A 19,925-nucleotide genomic window follows, 5' to 3' on the forward strand; every position below is an offset into this window, starting at 1 on the left:
TTGTCATCACTTCATGCGACTGGTAACCACTTACACATCTACTAGATACGGGATTGCGTGAACTGGTCTGGTGCAAGCGGAATTAGTAAACAACTAGCTGCAAACTAGCTAGTAATTCGTAAGTGTTTAGTAGTGGTTTAGTAATGACTAAATCCTGAGTTTAGTAGAGAGATACGCCAAACTGGTGCAACCCCACCCAGAGGAGCAGAGGGATAGAAGAGAGAGAGAGTCCCATCAGCTCTTTGACTAATGAGCTCCTCATCCAGACGCTTTATATTCATCATTGTGCTCTTTCAGCTGTTTGGTTTCTGAATTTTCAAAATAAAAGTCTCTCTGCATCAGCTGTTTTAATGTCTACTGTGACTTCAGTTTAAAGGCTCAGACGTGGGGATCGTACACAGAGTCTGATGGATCTGGTTCCTGGTTTCTCTCTGATTCCTTCACACGAGTCTAATGACTGAATCATCTTCAGCTCAGTTTACAGTAGAAACCGTCTCTTACCGTGACTCTGAGGGTCCAGGTTCAGGACTGAAGTTTGGAGGTAGATCATTGGACCGGTCACTCTTCATGGACAGACAGATGGATCCTGGAGACTCTGAGGGTCCAGGTTCAGGACTGAAGTTTGGAGGTAGATCATTGGACCGGTCACTCTTAATAGACGGACAGATGGATCCTGGAGACTCTGCTCTCAGTCGGTGATTCTGACCTCTGCAAACACAAACATGTTTTTATTCATATCACATCAAGCAGCTATCAGTTCTCTGATGACAGAGGCATTGTGGGAAGTCTACAGTGACATCAGCGTCAAGCACCACACACAGAGGCGGATTAAGGTAGTCATGGGCCCCTAGGCTATTCTTTCTGTGGGGCCCCCTTATGCAGCAGCAGCGCCATATAAAGCTAATAAAGGCACGCGCGGGGGGGGGGGGGGGGCGATCAGGAAGGTACCAAATCCATACAAATACACCTGCAAGTACCTTAACATATACTGCCTGTCGCATTATTGCAACAGGCAGCATTCCTAGTTAAAACAGCCCATATCTTTAAATCGACTGCCCTATATTGTTACTGCTTGGTACCATTAGTTGGTGAACACACTCAGTTTCAATCCTGACGTCATTTGTGGGTGTGTTTTTAAGCAAAGTATCTGAGAAAAAAAGAGTTTGACTGGAGCGCAGCCACTCCTCTTTCAGGGGCTCCCGCAGCTCAAAGCTGAACAGGAAGGGATCTTCAGGTGTTGAGAAACACTGTGTGTGTGTGTGTGTCCGTGTGGCAGACTGTAAATGTACAGAAACAAATATTTTTTCTGTATAAATATGTTTCAAATTCAGTTTTACTGAAAGTCATGTAATCCAATGTGGCTGCCACCTGGTGACGTCACAATATGCAAATTAGATGAGTAAATTTACTCCTATCACAAACTTTAGGGCATTATGAATATTTTTCTCATTTACACCATAGATTTATCCCTCACCACTTGCAAGCTACAGCCTTGTGAAATCTTGAAATCCAAACTTAATATTTTCCTAAATAAACTCTGGGGCCTAGAGGGTTAAAAATATAAATTTAAGAAAATAAGTAATAGTCAAGAAATTGGTCTCAGACCTCAGAGGATGTCTGTGTGTGTCTGTTCATTCAGTTGTAAGCAGTGTGTGTGATTTGGTGTTTGCACTAGAGTGTTTTGGGGGCCACAAAAAAGATCATGTTTAGGGCCACCAAAATCCTAGGGCCGGCCCTGTAGGAAGGACTCGTGTGTGAATAACTGAATCAATAGCCTAATAGCTGGACTACAGAACAAGAAGGCACTGCAAACGGATTTGATTTGGATACGTTTCTCTAAGAGACTTTCTATTCTTGCATATTTGTCTTCCCTATTGTTTAGAGACAGTAGGGTTAAAAAAAACAAAAAAAAAACATGACGTGACGGTGGGATTTAAACATTAGCGCGAATAAGGACGGCAGCTGAAAAAAAAAGGACGGCAGCGGGAGCAGCGCTACAAGAAAGGTAGAACAAGTTCTCTGGGAACATGAGGAGCAAAAACACATCCTTCACATCATAACACCGAGGTGCACAGTGTTTCTGCCCCCCCGCCCTGCCGAATGAACGGGCAATTGAAAAAAAAAAAAAGGCATGTAGCCTAACCAGCTCTTTACTACAACAACAATATCCTTCTACAAATGAACGATCGCCCCCGTATAATCGTGTAACTTCGGCTAATCATGATTTAACTCACTCTCAGTGGCCATCAGAGACAGGTGATTGATCCCAGTCCGTTTTGGCCCATATGGATCTCAGTTATAGGCTAGTTGTTGGTCTCTTTTTTTCTTTCTCCCACCTTGCGCTCTGCTGTCGGGGCTCCGCTGTTTTTTCTATAACATTGCGGCTCCGTGACCACATAATCTGACCAATCCCGGGGCCCCTCCACACGTGGGGCCCCTAGGCTGCAGCCTAGGTCAGCCTGTGCATTAATCCGCGCCTGCACACACTGTAGTGAAGGACTGATTGTCACTGACTGTACACACTGAAATTCAACAGTCAGTATGTAAAATGATCCTGTCTACTGTCGGTTTGTTTCATATGTTTCATTTTGGTCTTTTTTGATTTTACTGTGAAGCACTTTGTGGACCCCATCTATGAAGTGCTATAGGAACAAAGTTTATGAATGTGGCAAGGTGAAGAGGGCCTGGGCGGGGATTGAACCCACACCTCCCGGGTAATAGTTATGCGCACTTGCCAGTCACCCCCTTGGCCAAGTAGCCAGGGCACATGATCAGCTGGAGGCATAGTGGCAGGAACCTCAACTGTCACATCTCTCCACCTCAACTGTCACATCTCTCCCCCTCTTTTCACAAACACGTCCTCGCAGGCTGCCACACATTAGGAATCCACGGACCCACCCCTAGTGCTACATGGATCCTGCCAACAAGCACGTCCTCGCAGGCTGCCACACATTTGGAATCCACGGATCCTGCCAACAACGCAGAATGTGGCAAGGTGAAGAGGGCCCTGGCGGGGATTGAACCCACACCTCCCGGGTAAGAGTCATGCGCGCTTACCAGTCACCCAAAGGGACATCCCCTTGGCCAAGTAGCCAGAGCACATGATCAATTGGAGGCATAGTGACAGGACCCTCAACTGTCACATTAAAGCAGAAGTAAACGATCCGGTCGTTTTGGCTAACTTTTTGTCAGCCGATGGAGTTAGCAGTCCCCGCCCTCGTCCCTACGTCACCACATTCACGCGCATCCCTTGGCTGCACACACAGAGAGGACTGCCCCTTTATGCCGTTCTCTCTCCTCATTGGATAAAGGTTGTAGGATACAAGGAAAGTTTTCTCCTCGGCTCAGAGCAGAGCAGAGTGACTGACAGACCCGTGTTTCAGACCAAACACTCTATAGAAGTGATTGCTGTCGGAAGATAGAATTAAGACTTATAACAAACATTCCGCTTACTTCTGCTTTAACTTACTTACACACACATAAATGGACAGAAAGTTATGTCCTGTTCCAGTGACGGTGACACGCTAAAGTAACCTCTGTTACAGAGACAGTTTGGAGGTTCACAGGTTTGTAGCAGGTCTCTTACTGTGACTCTGAGGGTCCAGGTCCAGGACTGAAGTTTAGAGGATGATCTTTCGACCGGTCACCCTTCACAGGGGGATAGATGGATCCTGGAGACGCTGCTTTGTTCCCCTCTTCCTCCATATTAACACTCCTCTTCAGGACTTCAGTTAGGAAACCACCAACACTGACTGGTAAGTAACACAAACACACACACACACAAATAATCAAGACACAAGTCTTTTAGTCTGTCCATCAAACTCAAGGACAAGTTCAATGCTGCATTCAAAACAACTCGGAAGTTGGACAAAAACGAGCTCCCGAGTTGTCAAAAATGAACGGCATCAAACTCAGAAATTACAGGTCAGAAACTCGGGTATCTTTTCAGAGCTCCGACTTTCCGACTTGACGTCACAACAACATCAAAGCATGGCGGCCCTCATCTTAAACGGTTAGAATTTAAAATTTTTAAGTTATTTATTTGAGGTTTTAATGCATATTTTTGGTGTATTATTTATTGCTGTCAAGGGTGAGGGAAGCAGGTGGACCCAAATGCAGGAGCTGGAGCGGAACAAAACAACCATGTCAAACACACAATAATCGGACAAGGAACTGAAAGACACACAAGACTAAATACAACAGAACTAATCAAAGCAACAAGCAACAGGTGAGGAGACAGGAGGGCAAAGAAACCTGATTGGTGGAGACACACAAGGAGCAGGGCAACGCTGACAAGGTGAAACACAGGACAGGTGTGTGTATAACAAAATGCACAAGAACTGAACTACAAAATAAAACAGGAACTGAAGAAAACAAGAGTCCAAAACAACAGAAAACGGAGCCACTAAATGGCAGCAGGCTCAGGGCCATGACAGTACCCCTTCCTTAAAGGATGGATCCCAGACGTCCTACCAGGCCAGACAACCCTAACCAGGGTGGGCGGAGGGGGCCTGGAGGAGGGAACCAAGGGCAAGACCAGGGGACATGACAAGCAGAGCATGAGACCTCAGGCGGGCGGCCTGAGAGGCCAAGCAGACAGGCATGGGAGCTCCGGAGGGTGGCCTGGGTCCAAGCCGAGGGGTGTAGGGATTCTGGGGGTCGGCCTGAAGGCCGGGCAGAAGCGCACAGAGTCTGGGGAACGGACCGGAGGCAGGGCTGGAGGGCGACGCTGCTTGTGGGACTGGAGACCAGGAGGGTGGCTGGCCGCTGACTGGAGTCTCGGGACATAGATGGACTGGGGTGCCAGCTGGACACAGGCGGCAGGAGCCGGACAGATCTCCGGCTGGACACTGGCAACAGGAGTCGAGCATTCCAACAGCTCAACACTGGAGACAGGAGCCGGGTGGACCACCAACTGGACGGTGGCAACCAGTGTTGAGCAGACCACCGGCTGGACACTGGAGACAGGAGCAGGATGCTTCTCCTGCTGGACACAGGAATCAGGAGCAGGACGGGCCTCTTTCTGGACACTGGAATCAGGAGCCGGACGGGCCTCCTGCTGGACACTGGAATCAGGAGCAGGACGGGCCTCCTGCTGGACACTGGAATCAGGAGCCGGACGGGCCTCCTGCTGGACACTGGAATCAGGAGCCGGACGGGCCTCCTGCTGGACACTGGAATCAGGAACCGGACGGGCCTCCTGCTGGACACTGGAATCAGGAGCCGGACGGGCCTCCTGCTGGACACTGGAATCAGGAGCAGGACGGGCCTCTTTCTGGACACTGGAATCAGGAGCCGGACGGGCCTCCTGCTGGACACTGGAATCAGGAGCAGGACGGGCCTCCTGCTGGACACTGGAATCAGGAGCAGGACGGGCCTCTTTCTGGACACTGGAATCAGGAGCGGATGAGCCCCTTGGCTGGAGGCTGGGAACCTGGGACTGCTCACCACCAGGTTGGAGACAGGAAACTTCGAGCTCATCAGAGCTGTGGGGTGCTGAGGATCGACATCCTCGCCGCCTATATCTTCTCCTCGGTGCCCTGACCTCCACAGGAGAACTAGGTGCTACATCATCTGACACCAGAACTGGGGTGACATCCGCCAGTGTCCCCTGACACTGGAACTAGAGTGGCGTCCGAGGGCGGCTGCAGCCCAGGGAATGGCACTGGAGGACGCTGCAGCTCCGAGGAGGGCACCGGGGAATTCTGTAGCTCTGGAGATGGCCTGACCACCAACAAAGCACGGGGAGTGGGCGTCGGCCGCCAACAGGACACGGGGAGCAGGAGTTTGCCAGACGGCCGACGAGGCACATGGCAGGGCTGTGGGCTGTTGAGAGGCCGGGGAGCTGAGCTGCTGACAGACCAGGGCCGGTGAGCATGGCAGAGGTTCATAAAGGGGCCTGATGGAGTATTGTCTTGAAATTTCTGACCAAGTTGCGGACTTTACTTTCACTTTCGTCAATTTACCACAACAATGGTCAGACACACCTGGATTAATCAGTTTGTCCAATAATGTAAAACAGGAAATAAAGATACAATACAAACAACATTCCATCATACAAATATGAAACAATACTGAAGTACAGGTAGGAGTGCATAATATCAGAGCTTGACAAAAATAAATAAATAAAATAATCAAAAAATAAAATACAAATACAATGTATCATGCGTAAGGATAATCAATAAAGAGCCAGAAAATAAATATATATGCAAAAATGGAAAAAAAGAAAAGAAAGGGAAAAACAAACAGTAGAGATTTTATCTAGGAATATTGACCATAATATTTTCCATAAGGCTGGATGTCTTCAAAGCTTTCTTGTTTTTACATATTTTACAGACAGAGTCATTGAAAGACTTAAGTTCCACATAAAACAAAGTTTCATTTGGAATAGCCTGGAGAAATCTGGCTTCATGTACCGGTATGTGGAATTTATCCAACAGACAAAGCAATTCTATTATATTATTAACTTCCTTATTTTTACATTCAACATTTAAGAATAAGACCATACTTAATAGTGATCAAAACTTTATGAGATTCCCAAATCAATAAAGAAATTTGAGTCCAAAAATGTGTAGAATAGGGACGTCAATAAAACAAATGAGAGAAGGACTCAACCTCTTTTTTGCAGAAGGAACATAAAGGGGTATATATGGCAAGGCAAGGCAATTTTATTTGTATAGCCCGTTTTTACCACCAGTTTGTCTCAAAGGGCTTTACATCCCATCATAACAACATCCTCTGTCCTTAGACCCTCACATCCACTGAGGAAAAACTCCATGGAAAACCCTTTTAACAGGGAAAACCAAGAGAAACCTCAGGGTGAGCAACAGAGCCCTCCTCTGTTGCTCACCCTGAGCTTTCTCCTCACCCAGGACAGACAGACGGGACAGAGATGTTGTTACAGACAAGAAAACAGTTTATAACAGAGAATGTGAGAAACATGGAAATGTTAACAACAGCTGAAAGAGGAGGCTTATATACAGCTCTGGAAAAAATTAAGAGACCACTTTCACAAGTGTTTCTTAAAAGCATCTCTACATGTATGACAGTCATTCTTTTCTTTTCTTTTTTAAACACCAACACAAACACAACTCATTCTCCTTAATGAGACACTGATGAGGTCATCACCTGAACCACATCTGGTTTTATAGGAAGATTATAAAACCACTGCTGGGATTAAACATTGACATTATCCCACAGAAACTGGTTTATTAACTCTTCCTGAGTTAAAATATTCTTGCTGTGTTCTTTAGGAATAAATATGAACATGTTTTCTTTGCATTATTATTATTATTATTCAAGGTCTGAAAAGACTTGATATTTCTGTTATTTAGACTAGTTTAGTCATTCAAGTCAAGTCAAGTCAAGTCAAGTCAAGTCAAGTCAAGTCAAGAGATCTTTATTGTTCCCGGAGGGCAATTTGTAGTGCAGCCAGCAGCATAAGACAACAATAAAAACCAAAGCACAACAGTGACACAACATACGCTAATAATAAAAAATAAAAATAGAAATAAAATACATACACAGGACAACAATTAGCAATAGTTAATAAAATAAATAAAACAACCAATAATGTGCAACATGCCATCCTAGAAGAAACAGGAGTAAAAGTGACCACAGTGCTGTCAATTGCTAAGAAGGCCAATGGCCACTGGAACCCAGGAATCTTTTAATCTGTTGGTCCTGCATCTTGGCACATGAAATCTGCATCTGGATGGGAGCAGTTTAAATTCAGTGCCAAGGGATGGCTAGGGTCAGTCAGGACGAGTTTGGCTTTATTCAGGGCCCTAGTTTTGTACAGCAAGGAAAATGTATTTCAGTGGAGCACCAACAATTTTACTGCACTCTGACTATGCCCTGAAGTCTGTTGCGGTTCTTCAAGTTAATTGACCCAAACCAGCAAATAAAAGCAAAAGTCAGGACAGATTCGATAAAACAAGAATAAAACATTTCCATGAAATTAGAGTCCATGTTTATGTTCCTGAGCTTACGGAGAAAGTACATGCACTGGCCTTTTTGCATACGGCATCAACCTGATGCTCAAAGGACAGCCTGTCATCAATTAGTGTCCCCAAATATTTATACTGCTGGACAGGTTCTACAGCTTGGTTATTTTATTGATCATTAGCCAATAAAAGCTCTAAATGACAATATATTTTTTTCAGTTTTGGGAGAAATGTTGTCGGTAGTTGACAGAATAAAACAAAAAAAAATTAATTTAATTTTACTCAAACACATACCTATAAATAGTAAAACTAGAGACACTGATCATTTTGGGAGTGGTCTTATTGGCGACAAAAAAATCTACCCTAACCCTAAATTCAGTCCAGACATTGTTACTGATGTCAGGAAACATCACTTTCCAACGATGAAATGAATTTGGATACTGACTATAAACAGAAGTAAAAACTGATCTAATATGAGCATTGTTACATGAACGTTTCTCAAGAACCTTAATCCAGTGCGAATGCGCCATGTCAGTAATTTGTAAAGTAAAAATTCCCCCACAAATGACCTACTATATTTCACCAAAGACCGACGTCCCGTGGTAAAACTAGTCCCATGCGACTCTGCATCTCAGTAGTAATTGAGGGGCATTTTTTGTTTTTGTTGTTTTTATTGCGCGCCTTTTCTACTTCTTCCCCGGTTGAAACCAGACTGTAAGGGGTTAAAACATGGAGGCTGAGGTGGAAATTATGAGCGGCATTTTCGAAGGCGTTTTAGGTGCAAACACGGGCTCGTCTCGGTGCTGGAGAAACATTTAAATAAACAGCTCAGATCCATAAAAAGAGAGAAATTTGGGAGGATATTGAGATGGATGACATGCAGCTTTCATCAGGCCTAATACAAATGCCATGACGACCCGTTACTGCGCCAACAACTGCACTGTTAAGAAGTCACGTTGCTGCTTTGACATTTTATTTAGGCTACATTCGCTTGGCACATGGATGTGACAGCAGTGGATGTTACAACGTGCAGCTTTGACGTCATATCGGAGCCTAAATGTCAGTAAACTAGAGTAAAATACAGACTTCACTTATCCCGTGCGATTGCACTGCAAGAAACACAGACGTGGGGGGGGTAATTTACAAATCACCAGACGTGGGGTAAGGGTTTAAGACTCCACAGGGACAAACTGATTCACACACTCTGACACATCAACAATAATAATACTATACTACTATTAATACAAATAATGAGAAGAGGAATATTTTGTTAAAACACTCACCCTCAATCACTTCTGCTCTCTCCCGTCTAAAATGGAACCTACGGCTCCTCCCTTTTCCAAAGGAAAGGAATGCCTCAACAATCTTGATGGGACACTTTTCCAGCGGTCTCTCTCTTTACATGTCTTGTCCTGCTCTGCTCTCTAATGGGCTCAACGCACAGCTGCACTACTTCCTGAACTTAATGCTGCTCCTTTGTTTCCTGTCTTACATTACAAACTGATTCATCCAAGTGCCTGTGTCTGACCATCGTGACTACTCAGAGTCAATGGTTTCTGATGTTCAAGTTCAAGTTCAAGTTCAAGTTTATTTCTATAGCATGTTTGAAAACAACCATTGTTGACCAAAGTGCTGTACAAGTCTTATCAGACACATAATATCAACACACATTCAGACTCCAGATCCATACGCATACACAAATAAACAGTTCCACAGCATACATAGCTGAGTTTCCCATATTAACCCACATTGAAGGCCAGCGAGAAAAAGTAGATCTTGAGCAATGATTTGAGGCTTGTTCCAGAGCCTGGGAGCTGCCACCGCAAAAACTGTCACCTCTACTTCTGCATCTTGTTCTAGAAACCCCCAGGAGAAGCGTATTTGCTGATCTTGTTGCTCTGGGTGCAACTTGAAAACTTAAAAGGTTGCATAAATAGGGTGGGGCTAGCCTCGTAAACAGGGCCGGTTCTAGGCGGCATATATGAGGGGGCAGTCAGAAATGTGAAGGGGGCATCATGTCAACACATCATGCTCCAGCACTTTTTTTTCTCTGTGCTTATAGTAACTTCATTGAATTGGGTTGTTGGCTATGTGTCCAACGCCAACCTGGAGAAGTGGATTGCACTTTGTCAGGCCTCTGCCTTCAGACCTGTCCAACTAGGGGCCGGGGGGCCAACCAGGGTCTTAGAGCCCAAATTTGTTACTGTCATAATGCAAAGAGCCACATTATATGGGGGGTTAGGGGTGCATATACCTGAAGATGCATTGCAAACCCAGAGGGGGTGAAAAAGGTGAGTAGCTAAACCCCTGTAGGGGGGTCTGGGGGCCCCCCCCCCCCCCCCCCCCAGAAAATTTTTGTGATTTTAAAATGCCAGTGAAGCATTCTGGTGTACTCTGAGAAGAGTGGGGGGGGTCTCCTATGGTCAAGATTTACAAAACTGAAAGGTAGTCTTATGAATAAAAAAAGAAAAGAAAAAAGAACAGAACATTTTAGAAAGTGTCCCTTTTTCGGCGGATTTTTGTGCTACTGCAGGTAATTTTGTCAACTTGTAGTATACACATTTTTTGAGTATATTAAAATGTGCTTTCTCAACTTCTAAAATTTGGATTTGAGGGGGCAAGACATTTATTTGAGGGGGCGCTGCCCCCTCTTGCCCCTGCGTAGAGCCGGCCCCGCTCGTAAACCAGCCGCACCCGGAAATGCATTTCATTTAATTTCTGAGGGAGAGTCTGGCCTCATCCCCGCTGTAAGCGTTTGGCCTGAAACCCTCAGAAGGCCTTAGAGCCAATCAGCGTCACCGCTGTGATTGACACAGCACGTTGGCCAATCAGGGACCGACATGGTGCAAAGCCCCGTCACTACACCAACTTGCTGATTGGCTGAATGGGGTTGTCTGTCAACGCTACTACTCCCGCCCACCCCAAACGCTGACAGGGGGAATGAGGCCAGACTCTCCCTCAGAAATGAAATGACATGAAATGCATTTCCGCGAGAGGCTGGTTTACGAGGCTAGGGTGGGGCTTGGCCATTTAAGATCTTAAAAACAAACGATAAAATCTTAAAATCAATCCTAAATTTGACAGGAAGCCAGTGTAGTGAGGCCAAAACTGGTGTGATATGGTCCCTTTGTCTTTTTCCTGTGAAAAGACGGGCAGCTGAACTTTGAACAAGTTGAAGTCGGTGGAGGGATGACTGCCCCAGGCCAGCATGTTGACTGACTAGTTTCTCTTGCAAAGTGCTTGAGAAATAATAATAATAGTAATAAACATGAAGAATTAACCTTTTTGTTTATATAATTTACAGAAATAAATCCCACTTTTATAGATTGTATGTTTGTTTTCCAGACAGTTACACCCAGTGTTATCGCCTGTGTATCGGCTGCAGTACCGGGTAGATCCTGTAGGGGGCAGCACCACTGCTCTGGTTGAGGCTGCAGTACCGGGTAGATCCTGTAGGGGGCAGCACCACTGCTCTGGTTGAGGCTGCAGTACCGGGTAGATCCTGTAGGGGGCAGCACCACTGCTCTGGTTGAGGCTGCAGTACCGGGTAGATCCTGTAGGGGGCAGCACCACTGCTCTGGTTGAGGCTGCAGTACCTGGTAGATCCTGTAGGGGGCAGCACCACTGCTCTGGTTGAGGCTGCAGTACCTGTTAGATCCTGTAGGGGGCAGCACCACTGCTCTGGCTGAGGCTGCAGTACCGGGTAGATCCTGTAGGGGGCAGCACCACTGCTCTGGTTGAGGCTGCAGTACCGAGTAGATCCTGTAGGGGGCAGCACCACTGCTCTGGTTGAGGCTGCAGTACCTGGTAGATCCTGTAGGGGGCAGCACCACTGCTCTGGTTGAGGCTGCAGTACCTGGTAGATCCTGTAGGGGGCAGCACCACTGCTCTGGTTGAGGCTGCAGTACCTGGTAGATCCTGTAGGGGGCAGCACCACTGCTCTGGTTGAGGCTGCAGTACCTGGTAGATCCTGTAGGGGGCAGTGTCAGTGCCCGATCCGTACCCGGAACACGATCCGTTCCAGATCCGTTCTGCGCATGCGCACGCACATGCGCACTTCCCCCCTTCTTTTAGTTTACGGCAGACACCGCGGATATGGATGAAAACAGAGACGTTCTATGAGGAAAAACACAAGCACGTCGCAACGAATTCCCCTCTGTTCTATTTCTGATTAAATTAAATATAATGTAGACCGATCAGTTAATTGTAAAACATTTATTTATTGATGTAAATGTGGTGATTTCTGCACATACAGACAGCAGCAAGTCAGCGCTGCTCCTCTGACCAGCTCCTCCTTAAGCTTCACTTTTCATTTAACTTACACAAACTAATCAGTGAGACCATAAATTAATCTGCTCGCTTTCTCCACCGGCGTGACGACGTCTGGGTGACCGGTCGATCCCATAGATATATAAACGTTTATATATCTATGGTCGATCACCTCAGCCGGCCGGCTGCTGCCTCTGAGATGAGCCGAGCAGCGAGCTAACGTTAGCTCCCGGTGGCTACTCCCAGGTAGCTGCTCCCAGCTAGCTCTGCACTTCTCCCAAAACCTCGGAGCAAACTTCCAAACAGATCATTTGGATAAACTGACCACAGATTAGGACTCTAAACTGTGACTTTCTCGCATGAAAAAATATTTAAAATTAATAAAGTGACGTTTTAACAACGCTACGGCGGACTTTTAGCTGCTCTACTGCTAAGCTATCAGTTAGCATAGCTTGTAAGACGTAAAACGGCGCATGCACAGAAGCGCTGGAACGGATCGTGTTCCGGGTACGGATCGGGCACTGACAGGCAGCACCACTGCTCTGGTTGAGGCTGCAGTACCTGGTAGATCCTGTAGGGGGCAGCACCACTGCTCTGGTTGAGGCTGCAGTACCTGGTAGATCCTGTAGGGGGCAGCACCACTGCTCTGGTTGAGGCTGCAGTACCTGGTAGATCCTGTAGGGGGCAGCACCACTGCTCTGGCTGGTCAGCTAGTTGTCTTTAGAGCAGAGAAGCAGAGCGCTGTTAGAGTTACTTTAAAAAGTATAAAAACAATGAAATCATGTAGACACAGGATCTAATTATGGAAATTCATCAGCTGTTGTATGAACTCCATTGCAGGGGGGGACAGTCTGCTTTGTGTGGGTCCCAGCCCATGCAGGGGTTGAGGCAGCCAGCTCACAAACAATAAACAACAACATCCCGTTAGGGAGAGCTGAAGGAAAATCAATTATAAAAACACAAATGCAAAAGGTATGGCAAGAGTACTGGGACATAAACGAGACAGGAAGACATTTTTATAACATACAGAAGCAAGTGGGGGGAGGAGGAGGTGGCCATCACAGGGCTTAATAGTTACGTAACATTAGTTAATTATTAATAGTTACATAATTACGTATAATTGGGAAAACATCCCACAGGTAATTGTAGAAGTTGCAACCAACAGGAGACAGTGCAGCATGTTCTAATGGTGTGTAGAGAATATGAGAGAGAGAAGAGAAAGTTAAAAACCTGCAAAGGGAGAAAATTGGTTTTGTATTAGGAAACCTGTTGGAAAGGTCAGAAAATATTAGTAAGCATGTAAGGAAATACCTGAGGGACACAGGGCTAATGGAGAGGATTTAATTGTTGTTGTGTTTTTTTTTGTTAGTTATAGGGTTATTCTCTTTTCTTTCATTTTGTTTCCTGCTAACTGACTGTTCCACACTCCAGTCCGGTAGGTGGCGGCAACGCGCCTAGAAGTTGGATGCAGCCGCCAATCAAAACCAACAGAAGGAGAAGCAGAGCGTTAATATCATAGATATATATAAGAACTAGATGACTCACCCGCAGCTGTTTCCCAATGACAAAGCGTAGCCAGTACGGCGACCATCTTGGGACGGGCAACTCTCTCCCTCAGAGCATTAAGCCTATGGTGCATGTTCTGCTATAATGACCATAACTTGCTCAGTTTTTGTCCGATTTCAAAACGGTTTGATTTTTATGAACGTTTATGCAGTTATGATGCAGCATATTTAGAATCACGGATAATTTTAATAATGTATTTTTTTTTTGTAAAAGTAACAATATAGTGACATTATGCAAATAGTTAAAGTAATAGCTACATACTGATTTATTTTTCACAGAGTTATGAATCGTTTTTTTAGTGCAGATGACTGGATCACCTATCTACTGCACTGTAACTGCAGCCAGAGTCAGAGCAAGTTGCCCGTCCTCATATGGCCGACTGTGAGCTACGCCTGCCTGTAGTCCGATCCACCCCCTTGGTTAATATAATACATCCATGATCCATAGCTGTTAGCTTCTGTTAGCTTCTGTTAGCATCAGCTGTGACAGCAGCTCCAGTCTCACTCTGCTGCTGCTGCTGTCTTCATCTTCATGTCTTCATGTCTTAGTGTCTCTTCACAGCTTTAAAACACAACATGTGTGTGTTCACCAGCGGCGGGAACAACAACAACAGGAAGTTAAACTGTGTGTTGTGACGGAGCAGTTTGTTGTTTAGCCTGTTAGCCGCTTAGCTTAGCCTAGCCTAGCTTAGCCTAGCCTAGCTCCTTGTAGTTGTGTTTGTGGCTCGGTGAACTAGAAACAAACACATGAGTGTGAGTGTGTCCCTGGTCGTGATCCGTCTGGAGCTGGCTGACCAGTCCCCCTGTCCGCGAGGCTTCACCTACTCCGCAGGTGAGTTACCTTACCGGTAGTCCATCATGACGTCACTGCCTTCACCTGCAGGACAACGGTCACAACACGTCACAGCAACACGTTAATATAACACGTTAATATAACACATCCATGGTCACAACACGTTAATATAACACATCCATGGTCACAACACGTCGTTTAGAAACGTCACGTCGTTCATGGTTCAACGTTACAGACACACACATCACAACATAACATCACAACATCACAACAACACAGATGGAGGAAACGAATGGTAGAATTAGAGATACTATACTCACTATTTCAGAGGATTAAAGATGAGGAAACAAAAAAACAAACAGTGAACACAACTCTCTATTCAACAACATCTTCTTAAACTGAGTTATACTTGTACAACTCTTCAGTTTCATTCATTTTTATTTATTAGTTTATTTCATAGGGACAGTGCACCACTAATCATCAGAGGTAAAAGGAAACTGTCAGTGGGCCAGAGTTAGAGCCAACAAGGCTAGTTCTCCTCCGTTGTCCCTGGCCACATGTTAAAGGCAACAACCTAAAAGACAAAAAAAGAGGCAACAATTAAGTACTTTCAAAACACAACTTACATAACAATCTACCTAGTAAAAGCTCATAATAACAACAAGTAAAACAGGTCAGAAGTCTGACACACAGCATGACAACAGCTCATGGCTGCAGACATAACATGCAGACAGGGAGAAGAAGAGCCAGAGAAAGTTACAGCTAGAAACACATGCAAGTAGCACACAGAGCTAAGACATTAGCACACACAATATCAGACATTACAAGGCAGGACATAAAATGGCATTAGGCAAGAAAACAAAAGCTAACAAACAAGCAAACAAACAGGAAAAAAAAAAAAACAATAACAGGACATATAATTACAAGCACTTCAAGTTCCTTGCTTTGTGAAGTAGTAGCTAGTAGTTTTACACCTGCAACATAAACACACATTTGTTTTAAACTTAGCTTTGTAAATGTTTGTTTGAAATCCAGCTTTAATCTGTCATCCTCTTCCTCCAGTAAAACGGTCAAAATACGTCACAACACATCGTTTAGAAACGTCACTTCGTTTCATTTCAGTTTAGTCCGTTCATGGTTCAACGGTACAGACACATTACAACATGACAACACAAATGGAGAGGAAACTTATGATTCCTGCTCCTTTCTATAGTTATAATTACCTTCACGTAGATACTATACATTACTCACTATTACAGAGGATTAAAGATGAGGAAACAAAAAAACAAACAGTGAACACAACTCTCTATTCAACAACATCTTCTTAAACTGAGTTATACTTGTACAACTCTTCAGTTCCTTGCTGTGTGAAGTAGCTAGTAGTTTTACAGCTGCAGCAGAAACACACATTTGTTTTAAACAGGGTATCCGCAGGGTCTTGAAAAGTATTAAAAGGTGATAAATCAATTTTGGGAAAATTAAGACCCTTAAAAAGTATTAAAAAGTCTTTTCATGACTTTATAAAGTCTTAAATATTGAAGGTATTTTTTCTGAATGAGCTGTCCAAGAGTTTGAGTTGTAAAAAACATTGCGGAAGTGTGTGAATTTATTTGTTTTGTTAAAAAACAAAGATGAACCGGTTCATGAAAAAGAAAAGAAGATTGTTGTTTTTGTTTTTTTGAGAGTTGAGCAGTGTTTTTTTTATAAACTTTGCCTGTGATTTATTATCCCAGCCTATTTTGAATTCTGTTGTATCATAGTGGTCTATAGTCTTTATCACAAACTAGAACTGTTCAGTTAAAAGTGTCACTGATGTAAATGGTTACAGCTTGAAGTGGTGGTGAGGTGTTGAAAAATATTGAGAAGGTCTTGAAAAAGTCTTAAAAAGGTTTTAGAATTAACTTCAAGATTCCTGTATAAACCCTGTTCTCTAATATTTATATATTTTTCACATTTGGTGAGGAAGTGTAGTTGTGTTTCTGGTTGGTTCAGGCTGTGTCTCTAAATATCTCTGTGTCTCTATGTGTCTCTCTGTGTCCTGTCTGTCTCTCTGTGTCCTGTCTGTCTCTCTGTGTCCTGTCTGTCCCACAGCGGAGGACATGTCCGAGGACGAGCAGCAGGACCGAGCTCTGGGATTGGCTCGTCTGACTCTGAGCGGGAAGACGGAGCAGGAGAGAGCGTCTGTCCTCCACCAGCACATCGGCAGCAGAGCCATGGGGGACATGGTCATAGAGACATTCCAGCCTGGGACAGGTGAGACAGGTGAGACATGGGGGACATGGTCATAGAGACCTTCCAGCCTGGGACAGGTGAGACAGGTGAGACATGGGGGACATGGTCATAGAGACATTCCAGCCGGGGACAGGTGAGACAGGTGAGACACTGTCCTGTCCCTTTAAGCTGCCTTCACACCGGACCTTTAGTTTTTCTCTCTGGCGACCAGTTTACATGTTAAGTCGATGCAAACGAGCGATTGAACGTTTAATCACTCAGGTGAAAACTCGCTGGGGCTCGGAGCGATAGCGACGGAGCAATTTTTTTGGAGCGATACGAGCGATAGCGTCAAAAATAAAAGGTCCGGTGTGAACGCAGCTTAACACAACCATCATCAGTCCAGCTCTAAAGCTGCGTTCACACTGGAGCTTTTATTTTTGTCGCTATCGCTCGTATCGCTCCGAAAAAAACGCTCCGTGGCTCAGCTGCAGTCGCTCGTCGGTTTGGCACAGAGCCACAGACTCACATTTTGGCTTTAAAGCCAAAATATATTATATATATATATATACAGTGTATATATATATATATATATATATATATATATATATACAGTGTATATATATTTATATATATATACAGTACAAGTCAAAAGTTTGGACACACTCGATGCATTTCCTTTATTTCCATGACTATTTACATTGTAGATTCTCAGTGAAATTCCACTAATGAACCTGACAAGGCTTCACACTGACACCTGTGAAGTGAAAACCATTTTCAGGTCAGGTTGAAGGTTCACCTCTTGAAGCTCATCAAGAGAATGCCAAGAGTGAGCAAAGCAGTAATCAGAGCAAAGGGGGGCTACTCTGAAGAAACTAGAACTGGTGGAGGCAGAGATAGAGGAGGAGGAGGAAGAAGGAGAGGAGGAAGAAAAGAAGAAAGAGAAGACTAAGAAGAAAAGACGTGTTTTCAGTTATTTCACACTTTTTTGTTGATTCCACATGTGTTCATTCATAGTTTTGGTGCCTTCAGTGAGAATAAAGGAAACACATTGAATGAGAAGGTCCAAACTTTTGGCCTGTACTGTATATATATATATATATATATACATACACAAACAGCATCACCTATGTTTGTAGACTCAGGAAGAGTAACCACCAGTGTTTAATGGCAGCAGTGGTTTGTATGAGTGTGTATGTGTATGTGAACATGGTCTTCTCCTGCAGATAAAGGAGGAGGTGAGGAGTCGACGGAGCAGAGCGCTGACGTTCAGGCTGCACAGACCGACCCAGAACCAGAAGGAGAAGCAGAAGCAGAAGCAGAAGCAGACCCAGAGAGTCCCGAGGCCTCCGACGGCTCGGCGGCCACGGGTTCGACTCCAGACTCTCCCTCCAAGCAGCTGCCAGACCAGATCTCCTTCTTCAGCGGGAACCCGTCGGTGGAGATCGTCTACGGCATCATGCACCTCTACAAGACCAAGTCAGTCTCACCTGGCCTCTCACATCCACATGGTTACATATGTTTGTGTTTATTTCATTTAGTAGGGTCCACGGTCGTTTATTCATATGCACATTGATAAATTAATATATATATATTTAATGATACAAAGACAAATAGTTTTGCAGGAGAGGAAACGAAGCTCAAAGGGTTTATATCCAATACAAAATCACTGAAACAGATCAACCAATAGGAAAAGAAAAGAGGAAAAGAAGCAGAAAAGGGAAAGATACAAGAAAAAACACAAAAAACAAACAGAGAGAAAGAAGGAAGAAAGAAAGGAAAAAAACAAGAAGGACAAAAACAACACAGACAAAGATCGATAAACCACAGGGAGACTGTAGATAGGAAGACTATAGGGATTATGGCAATGGGCCAATTTGACTAAATGTTGAACTATCCCTTTAAGACACAAAAAATCTCAACATTTACCGTCTGAAACGACCTTATCCTTGTATTTAAACACTTGTACACATTCATTCCAGAAAGGTTTTACACAAACACAGTTCTATTCAAACTGAAAACTGTTCTCATTTTACAATTTGAAACGTGTTCATAATTCACTAAATTCTAAGAGAAACTGTTTTTTTTTTGTTTTCAGTGGGCGGATGGAATATATATACACATATATATATTTATATATATATATATATATATATATGTATATATATATATATATATATGTATATGTATTTTTTATTTATTTATTTATTTTAATGGGAACAGGCATATACAATGTATAAACCGACAATACACTGATCAATAAACAAACAGACAGAAGACAAAAGATTTTCCCATTTTTTGTTGGGTTAGGGTTATCTTGTCTTGATTGGATGCGATAATTTTTTCCAAAAGAAATTGGCATCGCACTTTATTTCTAAAAAAAAAAAACAAATTCAAAAGTGTTTTTGTCTGGGTCTTAAAAATATATATTTTCCCCAAAAGGATGATCGTGTTCAGTTTATCTCAGTACTCCCAACAAAATATTCAATGGTGTAAATTCGAAGTGAGAAACTGTTTTAACTTCTTTGTAACTTCTGTGTTAAACCTCCTCTCTGATGCACCTCTTGTTGTTGTTGTTGTGTTGTTGTGCTGCTGCAGTAAGATGACGTCGCTGACTGAAGACGTGCGGCGCAGCGCCATGGTCTGCATCCTGACGGTCCCCGCCACCATGACCAGCCACGACCTCATGAAGCTGCTGGCGCCGTTCAACGACGTCATGGAGCACATGAAGATCATCAGAGACTCTACACCCAACCAGTACATGGTGCTGATCAAGTTCTGTTCCCAGGTCAGTTATACAGCCCAACCAGTACATGGTGCTCATCAAGTTCTGTTCCCAGGTCAGTTATACAGCCCAACCAGTACATGGTGCTCATCAAGTTCTGTTCCCAGGTCAGTTATACAGCCCAACCAGTACATGGTGCTGATCAAGTTCTGTTCCCAGGTCAGTTATACAGCCCAACCAGTACATGGTGCTCATCAAGTTCTGTTCTCAGGTCAGTTATACAGCAGCCCAACCAGTACATGGTGCTGATCAAGTTCTGTTCTCAGGTCAGTTATACAGCCCAACCAGTACATGGTGCTCATCAAGTTCTGTTCCCAGGTCAGTTATACAGCAGCCCAACCAGTACATGGTGCTCA

General features: G+C 44.2%; 2 protein-coding genes across 3 annotated transcripts in view; one reads left to right on the forward strand and one right to left on the reverse strand.

Annotated features, from left to right (window-relative positions):
• LOC310995007 (protein NLRC3-like) overlaps positions 1–3,748 on the reverse strand; it is a gene marked incomplete at its 3' end in the record, with an annotated part of 34,180 nt that extends 30,432 nt beyond the window's left edge. Inside the window, exons 1-2 of the mRNA XM_083983937.1 lie at positions 3,587–3,748; positions 502–708 (exon numbers count right to left, since the gene is read on the reverse strand). Coding sequence (XP_083840063.1) covers positions 502–708; positions 3,587–3,705 — 326 coding nt within the window. The 5' untranslated portion in view covers positions 3,706–3,748. The remainder of the gene's footprint in view (positions 1–501; positions 709–3,586) is intronic.
• A 10,514-nt stretch (positions 3,749–14,262) lies between these two features.
• brap (BRCA1 associated protein) overlaps positions 14,263–19,925 on the forward strand; it is a 20,200-nt gene continuing 14,537 nt past the window's right edge. Inside the window, exons 1-4 of one of the 2 annotated variants that reach the window (XM_083983626.1) lie at positions 14,263–14,612; positions 16,665–16,835; positions 18,011–18,263; positions 19,383–19,572. In XM_083983626.1, coding sequence (XP_083839752.1) covers positions 14,528–14,612; positions 16,665–16,835; positions 18,011–18,263; positions 19,383–19,572 — 699 coding nt within the window. In that variant the 5' untranslated portion in view covers positions 14,263–14,527. The remainder of the gene's footprint in view (positions 14,613–16,664; positions 16,836–18,010; positions 18,264–19,382; positions 19,573–19,925) is intronic. The other variant, XM_083983627.1, reaches the window with a different exon arrangement.

The sequence above is a fragment of the Trachurus trachurus genome, assembly GCF_905171665.1.
Source record: "Trachurus trachurus genome assembly, chromosome: 12".
Taxonomy (NCBI): domain Eukaryota; kingdom Metazoa; phylum Chordata; class Actinopteri; order Carangiformes; family Carangidae; genus Trachurus; species Trachurus trachurus.